Here is a 19248-nt window from a genome sequence, read left to right as displayed (position 1 = left end):
CATCAGTTAATCTCTTATATACATACGAACAGAAATACGACTACGAAGTGGTTTAGTTTATTTATGATTTGGACCGTGTTTTTAACTTATTTATATAAAATAATATTTTCCATTTGTAATATATATAGGGCATATCTATTTGTTACCTAGGATGTCCATCACCTAGATCATCCACCAACCTCGTCCGACATGCCACCCCTATGGCCCACATGATGTATGCGCTTTAAATTAAAGCAATAGATTGAATCCAATCCACTCTCTCGTTCCCCGTTATGCAACAAAAAGACTTATTATGTGACCAACAGATAGACACGTCTCAACTTAAGGTAACGATAACAGAATGACTGAATCTATAACAGAATAGCGGAATATGTAACAGAATGACTGAAGCGGTAACAAAATAACTGAATCTGTAACAGAATAACTAAAAAACTGTAACGGAATGACTAAAACTTAAATTATAACAAACTGAATAGCCACAACGAATTGACTGAAACTGTGACGAATTGGCTGAAACTGTGACAGAATGACTGAAACTGAGAAAAATGATTGTGATTGTGATAAAATGACTGAAATTGTGATGAAATGAATGAAACTCTAACGAAATGACTAAAGCTGTAATAAAAGTAAGTGGAATGATTGAAACCCGTATTAAGGGCATGTTTAGTTTGTGGCTATTGTGCCACACTTTGACTAAGGTTAGTCGTCCGAATTGAAAAACTAACCTTAGTAAGAAAAGTTAGTCAAAATGTGATAAGTTAGATAACAAACCAAACATGCCCTAAAATACATAAAATGGGTCCACCTAAAAAATGGACGTGAAAAACATATCACCCAAATAGAACCCCACCACGCACGGTCCCTGATCCGTCCCCTTGGTCTGGTGGTTCGTTCCACCGATCGCAGCCGATTGCTCGCTTGGTGCGGTTAGATCGTAGGTCCAGGTGATGAACCAATTCTCTCGTAGTTGTAGGTGACAAATAATATATATAGATATATAACCGTCTAGGTAAAACTTCACCTAGGATGACAAATAACGTTGGTTACACTCTCCCTCTCTCTATTCATCACCGACGGTCCATCACTTGGACCACCCTGGCATGCCCATCCACGGAAACCCCCCCCCCCCCCCCCCCCCCGCCTTCACGCCTACTCGACTCTCTTTCACGTCCGTGTGGCTTGACTTCCATCGCACAGTAAAACATTAAGCCATTCTTGTTTTAAGAGAAACATTAAGTAATTTTTAGGGTAAGATTAAGACATTTTTGTTTTTCAGACACTCTACGTGTTTTCTTAGACATTTCTGTATATATGCTACTGCTTTGTCCCAAAATATAATAAACAAGCATTAATTAATTAATCTATGAATGTAGTATGTGTATCTATATTCGTCATCTCATTCGAATGGATGTTGATGGAAAAAAACTACGTTCCAAACTTTTGGAACAGAGAGAGTATAAGGGCATGTTCGGCAGCTCAGGACTGAATCCAGGCTAGGAACAGTTACAAGCCAGGATTCAGTGGATCCGACCCTTTCACTTGTTCCGGACATGTAATTAATCCGGCTAGAATGAATCAAGGGAAGCAATTTTTATCTGTTTGGTAGCAAAGGATTGAATCTTGTCACTTCAGTTGAAATCAAATTTTCAGCCACACACAATGTCACAAACAAAACTCAAAAAAATTGGTACACCAACAGAAACAAAGCAATTTCATGAATCAATCTGAGCTTGTAAGCACGTCACCTGTCCAGCAAAAGCTTCTGTTTTGGACAGCATTCTACAATAGAGCACCAACAGCAGACTTGGTACGTAGTAGTAAAGCCAAAATAGTTTTAAAACAACAAAGCATGTCAAATAAATTATAGTCTTGCCAAATAAATTATAGTCTTGCCAACAAACGCAAAGAACAGTCTTGATAGACTGACATCTTCAACAGCTAAGAGATAGAACAGATGTGCTAAGAAGAAACATCACTTTAGAACTAAGCATGTCAGTTCAAAATAAGAAACCTCCAGATGTGCTAAGCATCACCGATTGATCACCCAAACCTGTCCAAACAAATAGAACAATTAGATTGGAATATAAAGGCCCAAGTGAATATGGTTGAGTGGAAGGTAAAGACACAAATATCATACCTACTAAGCCATCTCATTTCTTAGCCAAATCAAAGCTGATTCTTGATCCGCTTCACATGCACATATGAAAGTCTCTCTATTCTCTTTGCTCTTGGTGAAGACTGAATATGCTTTTGCCTTCTCCAGTTTGGTCACTTCTTCCATTGTGTTCAGAACTGATATGCACCTTTTGATGGAGAAATCTTCACTTTGAGCTGCCTCCTTTTCTCTTGTCTCCTTTTCTCTTGCTTCCTTTTCTCTTGCAACTTCATCTTCTACTTGCTTGCTCCTCATTTCTAGGTATTTGTTCATCATATTTTCTATGTTGTCAGTCTTTCTAGGCTTCTTTGGTTCCTTTTCTTGCTTGTTTCTTGACGCAACAGGTCTTCGCTGTCCACTTTCTTCATCTCGTGACAGAGTATTAGCCCTTCCTTCAAGCATATCTTCATTCCTTTCAGTGAGTGCATCATCAACTTCATCATCTACATCATGAACAACATTCAGATCAAAGCCTTGTGGTCCATCTTCTGCATCCTGAAGTTGCTCATTCGGTTCTTCCTCTTGCGGTGCCTCAAGAGAAGTGCAATTCCAAGTCCCTTCAGCCAAGTGTCCTACACAATAACAAAGAAATATAAACTTAGCAAAAATATGTCTCTACCTAGAGCACGAGTGGAAAGAATGGGACATTTTGAATGGGACATTTAGAAGGATCATACTGAAATTCAGAAGTTAAACTATATTATATATTTCAGTATGATGTTTGGAAACTTACCATCATAAAGCTCTCCCAAAGCATCAAAGAGCGGGAAGGTTGCCTTGTTGTTGTTAAACTTCTTGATTTTAGGAAATGTCTGCACAATTAAAAAACATTGATCAAATACGAGATTATCATTATAAGGTTATCCTACATAACTAATTTGATAATTGAATTTCAAGAAATCAACTTACCACCATGAGATTCTCCCACAAAGCTGGTGGTCCTTCAACCATATTCCTTTTCTCATTCCAGGTGGACCCACTCTGTTGCTTTGCTGCTTTGAGCATCTTGTAGTCTCTCTTCAGCTGACCTTCTTCATCCTGAATTTAAGACTTTGTAAAGGAGACATACTTGTTCCTCACATGAAACTCCTTGACCATTCTATTCCACCCTTCGGAGTTCCAACCATTGTCACCTCTATATCCACTTTCTTTAAATTCATGGAGAATGTCAACAAGAGACCTCTCAATGCCTGGATTCCAATCCGCTCTTTGTTTCACTACTACATAAACAATGGTCACACATCAGTAATATAAAACTTACAAGAAAGCATGAAGAAACATTGAACACAATACCTCTTGGAGAACTTCCACTCTTTTTTGCCCCACTGCATTTAGGAGAAGCCTTCTTTTTAGTAGCACTTGTTGTAGGAATGAACCTACGCAACTTTGGGGAACCACCTATGTTGAACCTTGGGGAGCCTTTTCCAACCATAGCTTTTTAAAGAAAAAACTTATTATATTTTACAATACTACTAACTTAAAGTGTTGTTTTACATGTTACAATACTACTAATTAAATTATTATAACTTATTCAACCACGAAAATACTAATTTAGATGTTGTTGGTATTGAGCCCACATTTCTTGGGCGATGGTATCTCTTAAAGCATTGCCTTGTGTAGTGCCTGGGTCACTCATTTGATCACCACTTGGTAGATCAACAAAGTTTGATGGATCAATATTATCCGGCTGATGATCTAACCAATCCTCATCACCATGAAGTGATCGGATTAGATTGTGGAAGATGGCAACAGTTATAGGTATCTTTACTTGGTTTTCCAGTGTGTGGAACGTGGCAACTTTGAGAATGGAGAAGCGCTTTTTAAGCACCCCAAAGCCCTTTCCACATGGTTCCTCAGAAGTGCGTGACGATGGTTGAAGAGCTCCTTCGGGTTCTGTGGTCTTCGATGTCCAGCCCCAAATTCCTTCGGCCTTGTTCGTTTCTGCCGGATTGGTGGGTTGGAACCATTCCTAACCGGGTTGTTTCTCTAATTTATATAAACTTTAATTAGGTGGAACGTTTTCGGGTGCAATCTGATACAAACGAACAAGGCCTTCAAGTGGTACCGAACTCCTCGGTATGGAGCAAGAAAAGATGGAGTATTTGCATACCCACCATCAACTAGATAGAATTTTCCTAGAGGTACCTGAAAACCCTTGCTCATAGCTGATCTTAGCATTCTAGAATCTGTAGCCAATCCCTCCCAACCACTAGAAACAAAAGTGATATTGAGATCGAAATCACATGCCACCATCACATTTATGCTAAGTGTTCCCTTCCGATTTCGAAAAGGAGAATGTTTATCAGGAGATATAGAAATAGGAATATGAGTTCCATCAATGGCACCGAGACAATTCTTAAAGAATGGATAGAATCTAGGATTACCTTGTATTTTTTGATGCACTTGATTAGGATCAGGAGGCTGAATGAAACGACGAGATAGGACAGGAATGACCTTATTGAAGAAGTGGTTGATGTGATGATGGAATGTGTCATTACTGTGCCCAAAATACACTTGGAGATCCTAATATGAGGCGTTGCGACTTAGCATGTATAAGAAGAACCCCAACTTCTCCTCGACCGTGATCCTTGTATCAACAATGATCCTTCTCCTTCTAAGATAAGTTGCAAGCTCTCTGAAGATGTGTGGTTCCATCCGAAATGTAACTTGACAGTTCTTGACATGTCCCTCGAGGAGTCGACGAACCTTAACCTCGCCTGTCTCATCTGAGGTATGAAGTTTCTTCTTTTGTCCCCCACCTCTAGTAGAACCCATCAGATATAAGGCGGGGAAAATAAATATCATCATGTCATCATCTTCTTCTTCCCTCCTCTTTCTAATACGATCCCGCAATGAGATACTCATTGTAGAACTAAAGAATATTTTTTTGTCTGGTAGAAGTTAAATAATAAAATAGACTTAAAGCAAATCATGTATCATTTCAAAAGTACAAGTAATAAGGACTAAAGTAAACCATATATATGTACAAAGAATTTAATACCTTTTGGAGTTGGTACCGGATCCCAAGAGGGAGAAGGTTCACCTTCCCCAACTATAATTGGTGTTGTAGGGATCTACATGTAACAACTCAAATAAGTAGCTGGCATACATGATTATAAAGTATACACTAAATTCTTGAAGAAAACACATGAATCTAGGCACACAAATGAATCGGGATAAATAAATCTACGCAGGGCAACTATAATTATGCATGCAGAGTATTAGCTAGCAGCAAACAATAGCGTTATACTATAATTATGAATCAGGATAAATAATTCTGTTTGATGTGGGATCAAACAGAAGTGTCATGCACGTCCGAATTCAGTTGTTTCAGGCAGGCAACCAGTTCAAAAACATTCGCCGCGACTTGATATATACAAGCAGAGAAGTGCAGGTTTCTGAACAAGAACTTGAGAGGCTGAGCAATGATACTAGCTAGCAGCAAACAATAGCGTGGAACTCAAGGTGACATGCATTTTCGGAATAAACAATTGATCAGTTGTAGAGCGATAGTAGTAAGTAGTAACACGTTGGGAAGAAATTCCATATGATATCAATCAGAAATGAAAGGCAATTCAGGATGTAATATCCGATATGTATTCATTTCAGGCAAGCAGTTATTCAGACTTCCGACGGACATTCAACAGGGCAAAATGAAAATGCCAAGCGGGTACTTAGACGACCAAGTTTATCAGAAGCCTATGGACGCGAGACAACTGCTACGAAGCAACCTCTACAGCTACGATGGGCATCGAGCAGATCAGAACCCTATGATCAGTTTTGGTGGCTGCCTGCTTGTAGAACAGTCGGCCTCTACGGCCTTCGAGCTTGACGAGGACGACCTCTTCTCCGCAGGATCCGGCTCGCCCGAGCCGCCGCAGCCGTTGCGCCGCCCACTCATCCTGCCCTCCGCCCACTCATCCTGTCCGCAGCCGTTGAGCCATTGCGCGCGCGGGCTCGGGAGTCGCCGATGCACCAAAACACAGGGACACAGTTCTTGCACGTGGCGGCGCACTTGGTGAGAGCGGAGAGGACCGAGATCGAGGGCGAGAGTTTGGGGCAGCGAGAGCAGAGGATAGGAGAGGGAAGGAAGAGAGCAGATCCTCACCGGGGAGAAGGCAGCGAGGAGGGTCGTCGTCGGGGCTGTGCGCCGCCACCGTGCCGGTCGCGTCAAAGCCGTTGTCGCGCCAGTCGCGTCGAGCCGCCGCCGCGTCGGTCGCGTGTGTCCCGGCTTCGATCCGGAGGTACCACACAAGGGTTGGTTCCGGGCCGTGAGGTGAAGGAAAATTTTAATCCGGGCCAGTTTCCATTCCAATTCGGGCCGAAACGAATAATATAAATAAATTCTACCAAATTCCAAACCAGACCCATTCGTTCCACCCTTCGGGTGAAACGAGGCCTGGAATGGGCTGATCCTCGGAAACGAACGAGGCCTAATTTAGGGGCTCTCTGTCGCATAGCCTGCAAGAGTCTCTCCATTCAGGGGGTGTTTGGTTTCTAGGGACTAATGTTTAGTCCCTTTATTTTATTCCTTTTTAGTGTATAAATTGCTAAATATAAAAACTAAAATAAAGTTTTAGTTTCTATATTTGGTAATTTTGGAACTAAAATGGAATAAAATCTAGGGACTAAACATTAGTCCCTAGAAACCAAACACCCCCTCATTGTATCGCCAACCTACTTTATTTAGGCTCGTGTTCGTTCTTGCAAACCAAGGACGACCGACTGGAAAAGAAGAAGAGGTGTCCCCGCGGCTGCCTAGCCTTAAAGTTGTTTCACACGGAACAAGTAAACAAAACCAATCAATCTTTACAGCTTGCAACAAGCTAGCAGGTGTCATTTCATTTCCTTGAAAAGTCTTGAGTTTTAAAGCAAAAGCTTAAATTGGGAAACAAAGACGGCATGTCTAAACTTGACAACAACTAGAAACGATCGAATTAAAGAAGCGACGGTAAAGCAGAAGTAATTATAGCAGGTTCTCTATGTATCTCGGGAACAGGTAGTCCACGATGATCTCGTATGCTTTCTCGGTGGGATGGAAGCTGTCCCAGAAGACGTATTTCCGGTCGTCAGGGCACGTCGGCGCCGTCAGCTGGTTGCACAGGAGCGACACCTCCAAGTCCCCGGTGCCGCAGCATCCTCTCGTGGAGACCTCGAAGCCTGCAACACCACACCACCATTCAGATTTCAGGGCGGGGGGGGGGGGGGGGGGGGGGGGGGCGGGGGGCGGCCAGGGCCAGGGCAACAAGAGAGGTATGCACCGTATTTGCAGGGGTTCGTGATCATGTCCTGCAGGACGTCGTAGATATCCACGTAGCCGATTCTCTGGCACGCCAGCTCCTTCTGGAGCAGCACTACCTCCTCCTTCAGCCTGGAGTTGTACAGCTGCGCCGCGTGGTTGCGAGCGGGGTCGCAGTCCCTGGCTAGGCCGCCGGCGAGGGTCCGCTGCGAGGGCACGCACCCGACCGGCGGCATCCCCAGGACCGCGATCCTCCTGGCCCCTTGCTGGTACAGTTGCTAGACAACCGCCAGGCGCATGCATGACAATGAGTTGCAAGCAAGTGTGACTGCGCTGCGAGTGGAGACTGGAGAAAGAAGATGTCACTCACCCTAATGAAGTCGCAGGCCTGCTCCACAAGGAAATCCACGTACGCCGAGATGTCGTACTGCAGAGGTCTGACGGGGGCGAGGTAGTAGTTGTTGGCGATGTCGTCCGACCCGGCGCAGACAAGGAACAGGCTTTCGGCCACGATTCCTGCGGCGGCGGCCTCGTCTCCGACGACCCCTGCGAGCCTCTCCTTGTACTCCGCGAACATGTTGAGCTCCTCCTGCATCGGCAGAACTGCCTGAAGAAAGGCATTTCAACGGGGGTCGTTCGTTTGTTGTTTACCACGAGAGTGGAGGTGAGCGGGTCGTAGCCGGTGCCCCCAGACGCGAAGCTGACGCCCGTGCAGAGGTCGTCGTCGCTGAGGTCGGTGCCGAGATACGCCGGAACCAGATCTTTCAAGCCGAGCCGTGAAGCTGCACAGGCATCCATACAGCGACTGTTCGTTAATTAGGCTCGTGCTCGAGTCGCATCGCAGCTAGCGGCGCGGGACACGAACCTACGAAGTCCGTCGGAATCCGGCCGTTGGAGAAGCGTCCGGTGGGTACGCCGCCGTTGAGGTCCTTGCCGTATGGCCTGAAGTTGGACTTGGTGAGCGTGAGGACGGCGTTGTTGTTGCCCGTGTCCACGATGGAGTCGCCGAACACCAGGATGGCCGGCACCCGCGGCCTGCCGCCGCCAACCGCCCTGGCCTGCTGCAATGGCGACGCGGCGAGCACGAGCAGCAGCAGCAGCGACATTGCGGTACCGCCGAGCTCCATGAGCTGTATCCCTAACCACTGGAGGTACGGTTCCATTCTCGCCACTGTGGCAGGCTGATTGGGATAAGTAAGATGCCTTTCGGTCGGCTGAGAAGGTGGTGTGGTGGGACAGCTGAATGCACTGCATCTGTAGACACCTAACCACGGGACCATACGAAACGACCTTATTCAGAAGATCACATGCATCCCGCTAAGTAAGACCTATGGAATGCAGCATTCACATGTACACAGTTAAATCACAAGAAGAAGAAAAACCCAGTTAAATCACATACACAGTGATTTGAGCCTCTGTACAAGTGCAAGAGGTGGTGTTCCTGTTGCCTTTGGGTTCCTGGAGTGGGTTCGGGTATCCTGTTGGAATTCAGCTACAAGTGTGATGTCTGATTTAGATTGTTTTGCTGCTGCTATTGTTCTTCTCATCTTCTGTTATCCTTGTAAACTGGTAAGCAGAGAAATAAATCTCTTTCAAAAAAAAAAACTAGATAAGCTTCCACATATAGAGAAGATCTGGAGTAACTCCTGTACAACAAAGGCTCACTGAGAATACAAATAAACGACTAACATGAATCACAAGTGCAAAGTTAGAAGTTCACACTCACAACACCTTGTAACTCAATTGTGCAAATACCATTCTCGCGGCTATCATTGTTATTTGGTAAGAACACAAACAATTTGAAACTGGTAACAATCTACTGTATTGCAGGAATATAACAATTTAACAAAGGTAAACAATTGATACTAAGCATATAATAAGTAAAATCAATGGTAGAATACATTGGTTTAAGAAGTACAGGATAAAGCACCATTACAATGATCTGAGATCAGCCCTAAAGTTCATAAATAGTCAGTAAGACATGAGCAGGTAAAAATCGCTAGCATAGAAGATTCTACTCCAAGCATACGATAGAAAGGCAACTACAATTGAAAGCCAACAAAATAGAGCAGCTTACCGAGCACTAATCCTCATCATCTTCTTCTGAGCTCCCAACGTCACTACTGTACTCGTCACTACTACTGCTCCCAAAATCAAGCTGCACAGGCTTGACCTGTATTGTCTCTGGTCCCATTGGTGCCACTGGTCGCACTGAAACAGGTGCCTGCGGCACAGGGGCCTGTGCCTCCCGCTCTTCACCCTTGATACCAGGTAGTATCTCATCAAGTGGTAGCGTGATCGGATCACCAGGCTTCCATCCCGGCGGCGGCTTTAGCTCCTTCGGGAACATGGGTGGCAAGGTGTTTGGTAGCCTCGACGGCCCCTCCTGTGGTGCCTCATACAGCGGCGCAACCTCCACTTCTGCCGCGATCCCGTCCTTCGCATCCAATGGCTTCTTGGGTACCCCTACATCCAAATCAGCAAACAGATACAGCTGCGACGCTCTCATCTGATTCTCCTGTGGTACAGGTGGCAGGCTAACACGGAGAGGCAACCCAGCACCATGCTCCGGCGGAGCAAAGGTTGTGTAACTTATGCGGTGCGCGTAGGTCAGGATGTCATCAAGCTTAAGGCTGGAGTGGAGGGACGTGCCGAAGTCGCCCTCTGACGCCGGCTCGGGATCGTCAGCAGCAGCGGCGCCACGCGGGCGTTTGGGATCGCGACGGTAGTCAGCGTAGTCGTCGACGAGGCGGTCAAGTACTTGGTGAGCCTCATGCAGCTTCTTCGCAAAGGCTAGCAGCGCAGCATCCTTGCCACGCGCCTCACGGACAAGGCGCGCGCGCGCATCCTGCAGATCGAGGGTCTCTTGCAGCTCGGCGACGGCCTCGAAGAGCTGCGTCTGCAGGGTGGTGACAAGAGAGAGCGCGTCCTTGGTGGAGGAGATCGGGGTTGCGAGCGGCGGCGCGGAGGACGCCGATGGGAGGAAGGTGGGAAGCGATCCTCGGTACGCTGAGATCCACGCGGCGCGGTTCGCCGAGAGTTCCAAGAGGTTGGAAGCGAGCGACGATATAAGCTGGAGCAGCGATTGCGCGCGCGGAAGCGGCGGCAGGAGCGGTAGCAGCGACGGCGAGGTGGTTAGGGTTGGGGCAGCACTGGTGCCAGCGGCTGCGCTCGAGGGCAGGCTACCGTGTGAAGGCGAGGATGTGGGATTCAAGGGGACCGGATTGGGCGGGAGCGACGGCGACGAGGCTGTGAGCCCCAGCCTCGCCGGGGAGGGCAGATGCGGCTGCATCATTGCGGCGGCGGCGGAGGGCGCAGCAAACGGACGCGACGCGAGCTCGAGACGCTCGTGCTTGCTGATCCTCCACTTCGTGGGCTCATGGGACGGGCTTGCTCAACTAGATGTGTTTGGGCTTTTTATGTCTTGAGGCCCAACTAATCCGCGTTAAAAGCCCTCTCTCCTTGGTCCTTGCCTACCCATCCGCCGCTTCCGCTTCGTCCCAAATCCCTTTTGGCGGGAGACGAGCAGCAGGCTGCCTCCACTTCCCGCGCAAAGCAGTAAATCGGAGTAACCATGGACGGCGGATCCTCCACACCGGCGAGCCCCCCACCGACGGTATCCGCGTCGGCGGCGAATATGGAGGAGTACCGGAACTGGAAGAAGAACGCGGCGGTGCTTTACGACCTCGTCATCTCCCACCCGCTCGAGTGGCCATCGCTCACCGTGCAGTGGCTCCCATCGGAGTCCTCGGCCCGCAGCCACCGGCTCGTCGTGGGTACGCACACCTCCGACGAGGCCCCCAACAACCTCATGGTCTTGGACGCGGTGCTACCGCTCCCACCTCGCCTCGCTGCAGCCGTCGCTGCCTCGGGCGGCGCCGTCCCGTTCCCATCCGTATCCGTCTCGCGCGTGGCGCCACACCGTGGCGAGGTCAACCGCGCGCGCTGCATGCCGCAGCGTCCCTATACGGTGGCCACCAAAACGTGCGTCGACGAGGTGCACGTGTACCATCTCGGCGATGACGACGGCAGCGGGAAGAGCGGCGCCGAAGTTGTGCTCAAGGGGCATGAGGCGGAGGGTTATGGCTTGTCATGGAGCCCGATGAAGGAGGGGTGGCTGCTGAGCGGCTCGTATGATAAGAAGATTTGCTTGTGGGACATCTCCTCTGGGAGTGGCGCTCCTGTTCTGGATGCACAACAGGTGTTTGTGGTAATGCCCCGTTGGATGATCGTGTTTCTTTTTCTTCTATTAATTAATGTGTCAGTGCTCTTTATTCACTAATTATTATCGCTGCATTTTTCGGGCCATATGCTTACAGTCACTTGATTAACGTATGACTCGATGCACCGGAGTAATTTGATTTGTACTTCTTTTCTTTTCCTAATGGTACTATGTTTGTTTGTACTATACAAACATTGGGATTAGAACCGTGTGTGCAGTAACTCAAGTTCATATAGATTTTCCATAATTATTTTATGATAATAACGAGTCAACAGGAGGTGATTGAGATGTAGGTTTAACGAAAAGAAGCAAGACTAGGCACATCTTGAGAGAAATTGGAGCATGGCTTTGTACGCTTTAGGTCTTATCTTATTCTGTGAACCAATTTATTATGTCTGATGTCAGAAGTTTGTATGCTTTGTGTTGTTCAATCAAGGAAATAACATGTGACATCTGTTTTTAATATGCTTAAAATGGTAATAGTATTAGAAATGAAGCAGTTGTCTGGTCCCTCAGTAGCGACTCACTGTGATCCACTTATTCCCTAACATGTCCATGCTCTTTCTACACTCTACATATAATTTGGCCACGCAAGCTTCTGAAATCCACTCCATTCCTACATATATGTTTTTTCGAAGTGAGTTTAGTTATTTCCTCTTTATGTTGCCAAGGAAATCTGCTTCATGTTTTGTGTTTCTTTTTCATTTGTTATTCCCACAGCTATGGATCTGTTTGGAAGGGTTTCACTTCAAAAATTTCAGCTTCGGGTTTTTAGCTTCACTATAAAACAGTTTCAACAAATTATTAGAGTGGGTTCGAGTAGTGTTTGGCTTGCACAGGAACTACAACTTCTTTTACAAACTGAATATATAAACAAACACTTACGCACAAACAATAGTCCATGGTGTCGATCTCTAAGCTAGCTGCTTGAACAGCAATAGAAGCGAAGCGTCACGTGTGTAACCAGTGGCGTGGTGAGTAATTTTTTGTGCAACTTTATGAGAGGGTACGAAAGTATTGTTTCTGAAGCACCCTTTGAGGAGCTTCGAAAATTTCTGAAACTGGTCTCTAGTTTCAATTTTTTAAAATTAGAGCTCATGAAGCTGGACCTATTTGGATAGAAAAAGCTGCAACGAAGCTGAAATTCTTGAAGTGAAGCCCCCCCAAACATGACCTATATATGTTAAGGCCCATAGTATCAGAGTCTATAGACACACACATGTCCTGAGGACTAATTGCATTCTCTAAACCTAAGGTTAGTAACATGGTATCAAAGCAGGTTAGAGTTAGGGCTAATCTTCTTCCTTAATCACATTTTTCCGCTGCTGGTCTTCCCCATTGGGGGGCCACAGTCGCTGCCTCGATCCTGGCTGCCGGTCTTTCCCTCGTCAGCTGTGCTCTCCATCGGGTGCTTTTGTCACGTCCCCAGTAATAAGTACTCATGTTATATTGCATTCATTCAAACCATGTTAGAAATCAGGAGTTTTATGAAGATTATTTATTTATGTCACTATACACAAAGAAGGGCATAGTGATCTTCTTGCCACTGTGTTGTCTTTATCCAGGGTCTAATGAATATTTACTTTTGCAGGCTCATGAGGATCTCGTTGAAGATGTTGCTTGGCACCTGAAGGATGAACATATATTTGGATCTGTTGGGGATGACTGTAAGTTGATGATGTGGGACTTGCGTACAAACAAACCAGAACAATCTATTCTTGCACATCGAAAGGAGGTAAGCATGCTGTAATCACGGATTATCAAACTGTATCTTGAGGCCTGGATTATTGCACAATTGCATTTTCACAATAATCAACAGTTCATAGGAGCTGTATATGAAACAAGATTTATATAGCTATAAGATAATGTTCACTGCACCCCCATAAGATAATTTCCCCCTTTTTAGTTTATTGTTGGAAATTATGTATTGACACTTCCTACTTCTGGTACCTTATTTTTATGGCTAATATAATTTTAAACACGTTATTCAGTTATATGTGGCCTTCCTTGTGATAAGGCAAATGGTGTGCAGTGTGCACTGATGGTCATCCAACCTTTCAGTTGGTGTTTTTATTTGCTGCAAAGAAAAGTTTGGTTTTGTAAAAAAATGTTTTGTGTTCGGTATGGCAGTCTTGTCGTGTCATGAATTGGTTTCTGTTCATAGTATGCATGCTTCTGTTTTCCAGGTCAACTCTTTGTCATTCAATCCATTCAATGAATGGATATTGGCTACAGCATCTGGAGACACAACTATCAACCTATTTGACATGCGAAAACTATCTAGAAGCTTGCATACTTTTGACAGTCATGAGTACGTATTTTTTCTGTGCCCTACCCTATGTGTTCAGTCTTTATTTCTTCCAATCATAGAATGTGCCGTAGCCAAATAAACAGCTGCATTTTTTAACCCTTTAAATTTTTGCATTGTATATATTTGTACTGATATGTTGGAAGATAACAGGTATATTAATGGGGCAGGGCAGTGGCAGATATATGACACTGTTGTAATGTGCAGTTGGTACAGAACATAGATGGCATTGTTTTCTTCAATGCAAAAACTTACCAATTTGCAAAGTTCAATTAAAAGTCAATTTGCAAATTTCCTTTTAGAAAGTATTAGCAACCTGCTTTGAAGCACATTGTATAAGTTGTCGGTGTTTCGTACCTTGCTCCAACAAGTAAATTTATTGTGCATGTCCCCCTGCCTTTGGCCACGGTGAGCCTCCCTCGCGCTTGGCTTTACAGGACTTCGCCAGAAGCGTCGTGTCCAATGACCTTTCCGATTTCAATCATGGGCTCTCGACGTCGCTCGTGTGGGGTGAGGCTGAGGGCGTCAAGGGTCTTCGATGCTGTGTTGGGGCCTTCAAACAAAGTTGGCCGGGAGGGCACCACCTTGACCACGCCGCTTTCTCGGTTGATGTCAATGCAGGGGCCGCCGCTGGCCCTCGCTCACCTTAGCAGAGGGGTCGGACTTTTGGGGCCCTGATGGCTTTTCCTTCACCGTTGAAGGGGAAGATAAGACCCCCAAAAACAGATCATCGTTCTGGGAGGTCGATTGTTGTCGCGGCTTGCCATACGGAGCTTGGATGATCTGGTCGTGGAACGCGCAAGGCCCCTACCTGGCGCACCAACTGTTGGTGTTTCGTAACTCGCTCCGATAAGCAAATTTATTGTGCGCGTTTCGGGCTCCGGAGAGTATGCCGGAGGGCGCAAGATTTATACTGGTTCGGGCAAAATGTCCCTAATTCCAGTCATCGGTGGCTTGTGCTACCGGCACCATTGATGTTTAGACTCGTAGTAGGGGTTACAAGCAGTCGAGAGAAAGAGAGAGAGGAGAGGCTCCCAGATCTCTTATCGGGGTGGAAGTGAATCTTAGAAGCTCCAAGGTGGAGTCCTAGCTAAGTCTTGGCTTGGTGGGGCTCCGGCCTCTTGATCCTCGTCGGCGCTCGTCCTATTCGTTCTTGTGGGTTCGTCTCCGTCTGAAGGCGTTCGGTTTTGTCCTTCTGTTCCTCGATCCCCCCTTGCCCTAAGGCGAGCCTCTCCCTTTTATGGGTCGGGACAGGGGTCGGCCAGCGGTGGCTTCCGCGAGGAGTCGTACCCCGGGTGAGTCCACACGTACTCATGGGGCCTGGGGCTGCCTGACTATCGCGTAGTTATCGTGATGGATGACGTGGGGGCGGCGATGGTCATAGGTGCCATCATTTCGGCTACGTCGACCCCTGGCTTCCGTAGCATGGGGCTCGGCGCAGCCCATCGTGTAGTGCCCTGCGAGAGATCTGCGCACTCAGGCATAGTTCGATATGCCATAAGTGCGCCGCAGGCCGAGGGGCGTGGGGGCCATTAACGCGCCACAGTCCGGAGGCTCGTAGATCATGAGCGTTATGCGTCCCGAGGGGTCCGTAGGTCATGAGTGGGAAGTGGATCGGCGCCCACGCTGTGGCTCGGTGCTAGGCGTGGTTAATGCGGCCAGTCATTTATGACGGGTCAGTCCGGGGCCGGGCACGGGATCCACTCGAGTGGTTCCCTTTCGACACGTCCGGCCTCCCTTGTCAGGTTTCGCCACGCCTGACCCTAGGCTCGGTGCCGCGGGATTCGACCGGGGGCGGGTCCTTTCAGGTTTGACGTATATGTCTCTTCCGATTGACTAACGGGCCCTATCAATCAGGTGCTCTTCTCCTCAGCACGCTCACTGACCGGTGGGTCCGGGGGTCATTCCCCCGACATCAGTCTATCTGTCTATCTAACTTAACTCATTTATGTAGCCTGTCTTACTTTTTATTGTTATGTGTCTGAAATTTTATGTTGTGCAATTCGCACCTGTAGGGCGGAGGTGTTTCAGGTTGAATGGAATCCAAATTTGGCTACTGTATTAGCTTCATCTGCCGCAGACAAGAGAGTGATGATATGGGATATTAATAGGTAAGTCGAGTGAAATTCAGCTCGAAAGTGGAGTATTATGTTTGCAGCTGTATGAGATTTATCCAGTTGAATAGGTACATTGGGGGAGTTCTCCAAGCAAATAATTAACAGATAATTAACAGATGTAGGAATTACCTTTGACAACTTTTAGTTGCAAAAGCTGACATGATTTTGCTAAAATTTCATATTCTTAAAGTGAAATCCTTGGTTTTATTTTATTTTTTGTATGTTCCATCAGCATATAACAGAATCTAATACCAAGTGAAGCAAAGGGTGGGGTCTTATTGGTGAGCATTTCTTTTGACCATCGTCCTTTTGCTTTTTGTGATTCTCTGTGTTGTGTCCCTTTAGGATTGGCGATGAGCAGTCAGAGGAAGACGCAGACGACGGACCACCGGAGCTGCTGTTCGTTCATGGAGGCCACACAGACAAGATATCAGAGCTGTCGTGGAATCCTAGCGAGAAATGGGCCATTGCCAGCGTGTCTGAAGACAACATCCTGCAGATATGGGAGATGGCAGAAAGCATATACTGTGATGACCTCTCCATGCAGGTTAACTGACTCGTGCCTCGAAGCATAAAGGTGAGTTACCTGACCAATGATGCAAGCGTATCTGGAGGGGTTATATACCTGTATGATTTGAGAGATTTCAATTTCGCTATTTTTGTTCACTGCAGCCAGAGTGGGCATCTATAAGAACTCTTTAAATCCGTGACATGCATTAGGCTATCTCCAGCAGATCTCCTATCACATCCTTTATGTTATCCCCTATTTTCAAACTTCTCTCTGCAAAGAGTCAGTTATTGACTTGAGTAATCTTGATAGTCTGAATCTGATTGAGCCTTTAGGCATAAATGTAACTTTGAAATTGTAGGGTCAGGGTTGACTTCTTTTCCAGTTTGGAACTTACTACTCCCTGCAGTCCCAAAAGAATTATATGTTTGATCAAAACCAAACTATAGTATAAAAATATGTTTCATGATTAATCTGACGATACACCTATTGTACATGGTAAATTATAGTACCTTCTTTCTATATAAATTTGATTAAATTTAACATACTTCAACGAACCAATACTGATCTAGAATTGTATCCTTTTCATCTAAACATTGTATATTTCAGTGCGTATTTATATTATATGTGTTTATCGCATTTCGAGAAATTATTTTTGTAATATTAACTATATATATATATAGAGAGAGAGAGAGAGATTATATAATGACTATAATTAGAAAAATTCACATCGGGGAAACAGTCAACAGAATCGGATGGACAGACATTTGTAGCAGAGAACGCTAGAACCTCGACCTGGAAAGAAGTCAATCATGGTGCGTGCCACATCGCAATCATTCGCGTCGCCTGGCTGTCAGGCAGGCCCCCATTGCTCGAAAAGATGGAGGAGGAAAAGGTTGTCCGCCACTGGTATGGTACTGACGAGCGCTCAAGGCTCCATCAGCCATATGCATGCTCCAAGCATGATTGATCCGACTATCTCGTGACTGGTCACCTCATGTGCCTGCCATACATATCCCAGCCTACTGTCTTGCTGGCCCTAGCCTCTTCTTCTATCTAATAAATAAAAAAAAGAATAAACATCACCAGACAGCAGATGCAAGAACAAAGTGATTGCCTCAAAAGCAATCTGGAGCTGTTTTCACATCCAGTTCATTCATACACCGTCATTGTCGGCTTCGAACTAAAATCCTTATCCAGAGCATATCGACATGTAGGTGGGCTGGCGGGCCTGTTCGGTTAGGAAGGTATTGGAGAGAAGTAAATCTGTTTCTAGTCAAAATTGAATAGAACCGAATTTAGTTTCCTCCGATCCCCTAGCAACCGAATAGGTAATTGTATCTATATTGATGTAAATTATATGTAGAGTTATAGAGGAAATGATTCAGTTAGGTACATAAGAAAGAAATTGATTCTCGGTGGTCCATTTGATTCTCGGCAAACCGTTAATGACGGACCAAGATTCAGTAGGTGAAGTGTTATAGATTACCGATCTAGCTGGACTAAAGGAAAGAATATTTTTATTAGATATTTCCTATCTTAGCCGATAATGACTTAGGCCATCCTTCTATACTATTGTTGTCAGGGGAAACTGGTCGTCCGGACGGCTGGCACACGTGGAGACGGAGGCGTTCATTTCTCTCTCTCTTCTTCTTCTTCGTCTTCTCTGTCCATCACATCTTTTTTTTCAATGAAGTTTTATGGATATAGGGACTGGAAGGCAACCCTCTGATCGGATCGTTCGCTGTCATGTTGTTTTGGATTAAAGTTAATTGTTTACAACTGTAATATATAGTGATAAAAACATTATAGAAAGAAAGGTAGCGAATAGTACGTAGGGGCCGCTGTTGGTCCAGCATTGGTTGAGGAGGCAGGCCCGAGGCACGGTACGAAAGGCAACAGGGCCACGCACGCGGCTTCCCACCGAGTCCGGGCGCCATCCCGTCCCGTGTGGTCGCGGTCAATCAGTGACAGTCCCGTGTCGGTCCGGGTCCCCTCCATCCACGTCTTCCTTCCTTCCTTCCTTCTCCGGTTTAAACCAAGACATCAATATTTCTATATTTATATATTTTGATATAAACTTAGGAATATATTTATTGTTATTATAAAGTGAGAATGGAAATATAATATTTTATATTATTTTATTTTATTTTTGCCCCTTCCACCGCACCAGTTCCCCAGTACTACTCCCGTCGCGTCAATCAGACTCAGACAGGGGAGTATATGCCCCTCTTTAATTGGCAGTGTACTAGGCGGCAACGGGACGCCCAAATCGAGGGAAGCAGCTCCCTCCCATCCCTTACTTAATTCACGTGCTCTCTGCATTGCGCTTGTGCTCCTACTACTGTGCTTAGCTGCTTGGTATCTTGACCACTAGAGTACCGCTCCAAAAACTTTAAAAAACAATATATACGTGTACGAGCTGGAACACCTAGGATTTAGGAGCCTAGGACGCCCACGACGGCTGCCAGCCCCTGCTAAGGCATAGTTCGGTTAATCCTGTTATCTATAAATTAGATGAGATTGGAAAAAATTAAAAAAAAGTTTCACTTACTTAAGATTAATAGCTAACCGAACAAGCCCTGATAGAGTGAAACTCATCCCAAAGCCACCCAATCCCATTGTAAAATAACTTATTTTCTTCAACCTAACCCTACCCACCTCTAATAATTCAACTAAATAACCCACTTATAGCTAGT

General features: G+C 45.8%; 3 protein-coding genes and 1 pseudogene across 17 annotated transcripts; 1 reads left to right on the top strand and 3 right to left on the bottom strand.

Annotated features, from left to right (window-relative positions):
- Positions 1-1780: 1780 nt before the first annotated feature.
- LOC103633624 (uncharacterized) lies at positions 1781-6655 on the bottom strand (annotated as a pseudogene).
- A 289-nt stretch (positions 6656-6944) lies between these two features.
- LOC100279561 (uncharacterized) lies at positions 6945-10770 on the bottom strand. Of its 13 annotated transcripts, none has more exons than XM_035960531.1 (7): positions 9472-10765; positions 8794-8983; positions 8260-8648; positions 8046-8176; positions 7765-7983; positions 7417-7672; positions 6945-7315 (listed from the first exon to the last, which is right to left on the bottom strand). In XM_035960531.1, exons 3-7 carry the CDS (start codon positions 8555-8557, stop codon positions 7122-7124), a joined length of 1098 nt encoding a protein of 365 aa, XP_035816424.1. In that variant the 5' UTR covers positions 8558-8648; positions 8794-8983; positions 9472-10765; the 3' UTR covers positions 6945-7121.
- Positions 9271-10776, bottom strand: LOC100278821 (uncharacterized). Its single transcript, NM_001291673.1, has one exon. The coding sequence runs from the start codon at positions 10687-10689 to the stop codon at positions 9478-9480; it is 1212 nt and encodes a 403-aa protein (NP_001278602.1). The 5' UTR covers positions 10690-10776; the 3' UTR covers positions 9271-9477.
- On the top strand, positions 9411-18651 carry LOC542084 (nucleosome/chromatin assembly factor 104). 3 transcript variants are annotated; one of them, XM_008653625.3, is made up of 6 exons: positions 9411-11604; positions 13208-13351; positions 13803-13927; positions 15940-16035; positions 16387-16618; positions 16714-16959. In XM_008653625.3, the coding sequence occupies exons 1-5, from the start codon at positions 10969-10971 to the stop codon at positions 16595-16597; spliced, it is 1212 nt and encodes a 403-aa protein (XP_008651847.1). In that variant the 5' UTR covers positions 9411-10968; the 3' UTR covers positions 16598-16618; positions 16714-16959. The 3 variants fall into 3 exon arrangements, with proteins under 3 accessions (XP_008651847.1, XP_008651848.1, NP_001105188.1); XM_008653626.3 differs by lacking the exon at positions 16714-16959 and adding an exon at positions 18135-18651 and having other exon boundaries at positions 9419-11604; NM_001111718.1 differs by having other exon boundaries at positions 10973-11604; positions 16387-16791.
- The last annotated feature ends 597 nt before the right edge of the window (positions 18652-19248 follow it).

This window comes from Zea mays, chromosome 7 (assembly GCF_902167145.1).
Source record: "Zea mays cultivar B73 chromosome 7, Zm-B73-REFERENCE-NAM-5.0, whole genome shotgun sequence".
NCBI classification, from domain to species: Eukaryota; Viridiplantae; Streptophyta; class Magnoliopsida; order Poales; family Poaceae; genus Zea; species Zea mays.
Note: the sequence above shows the minus strand (reverse complement) of the source record. Positions and strands in the feature narration are given on the sequence as shown.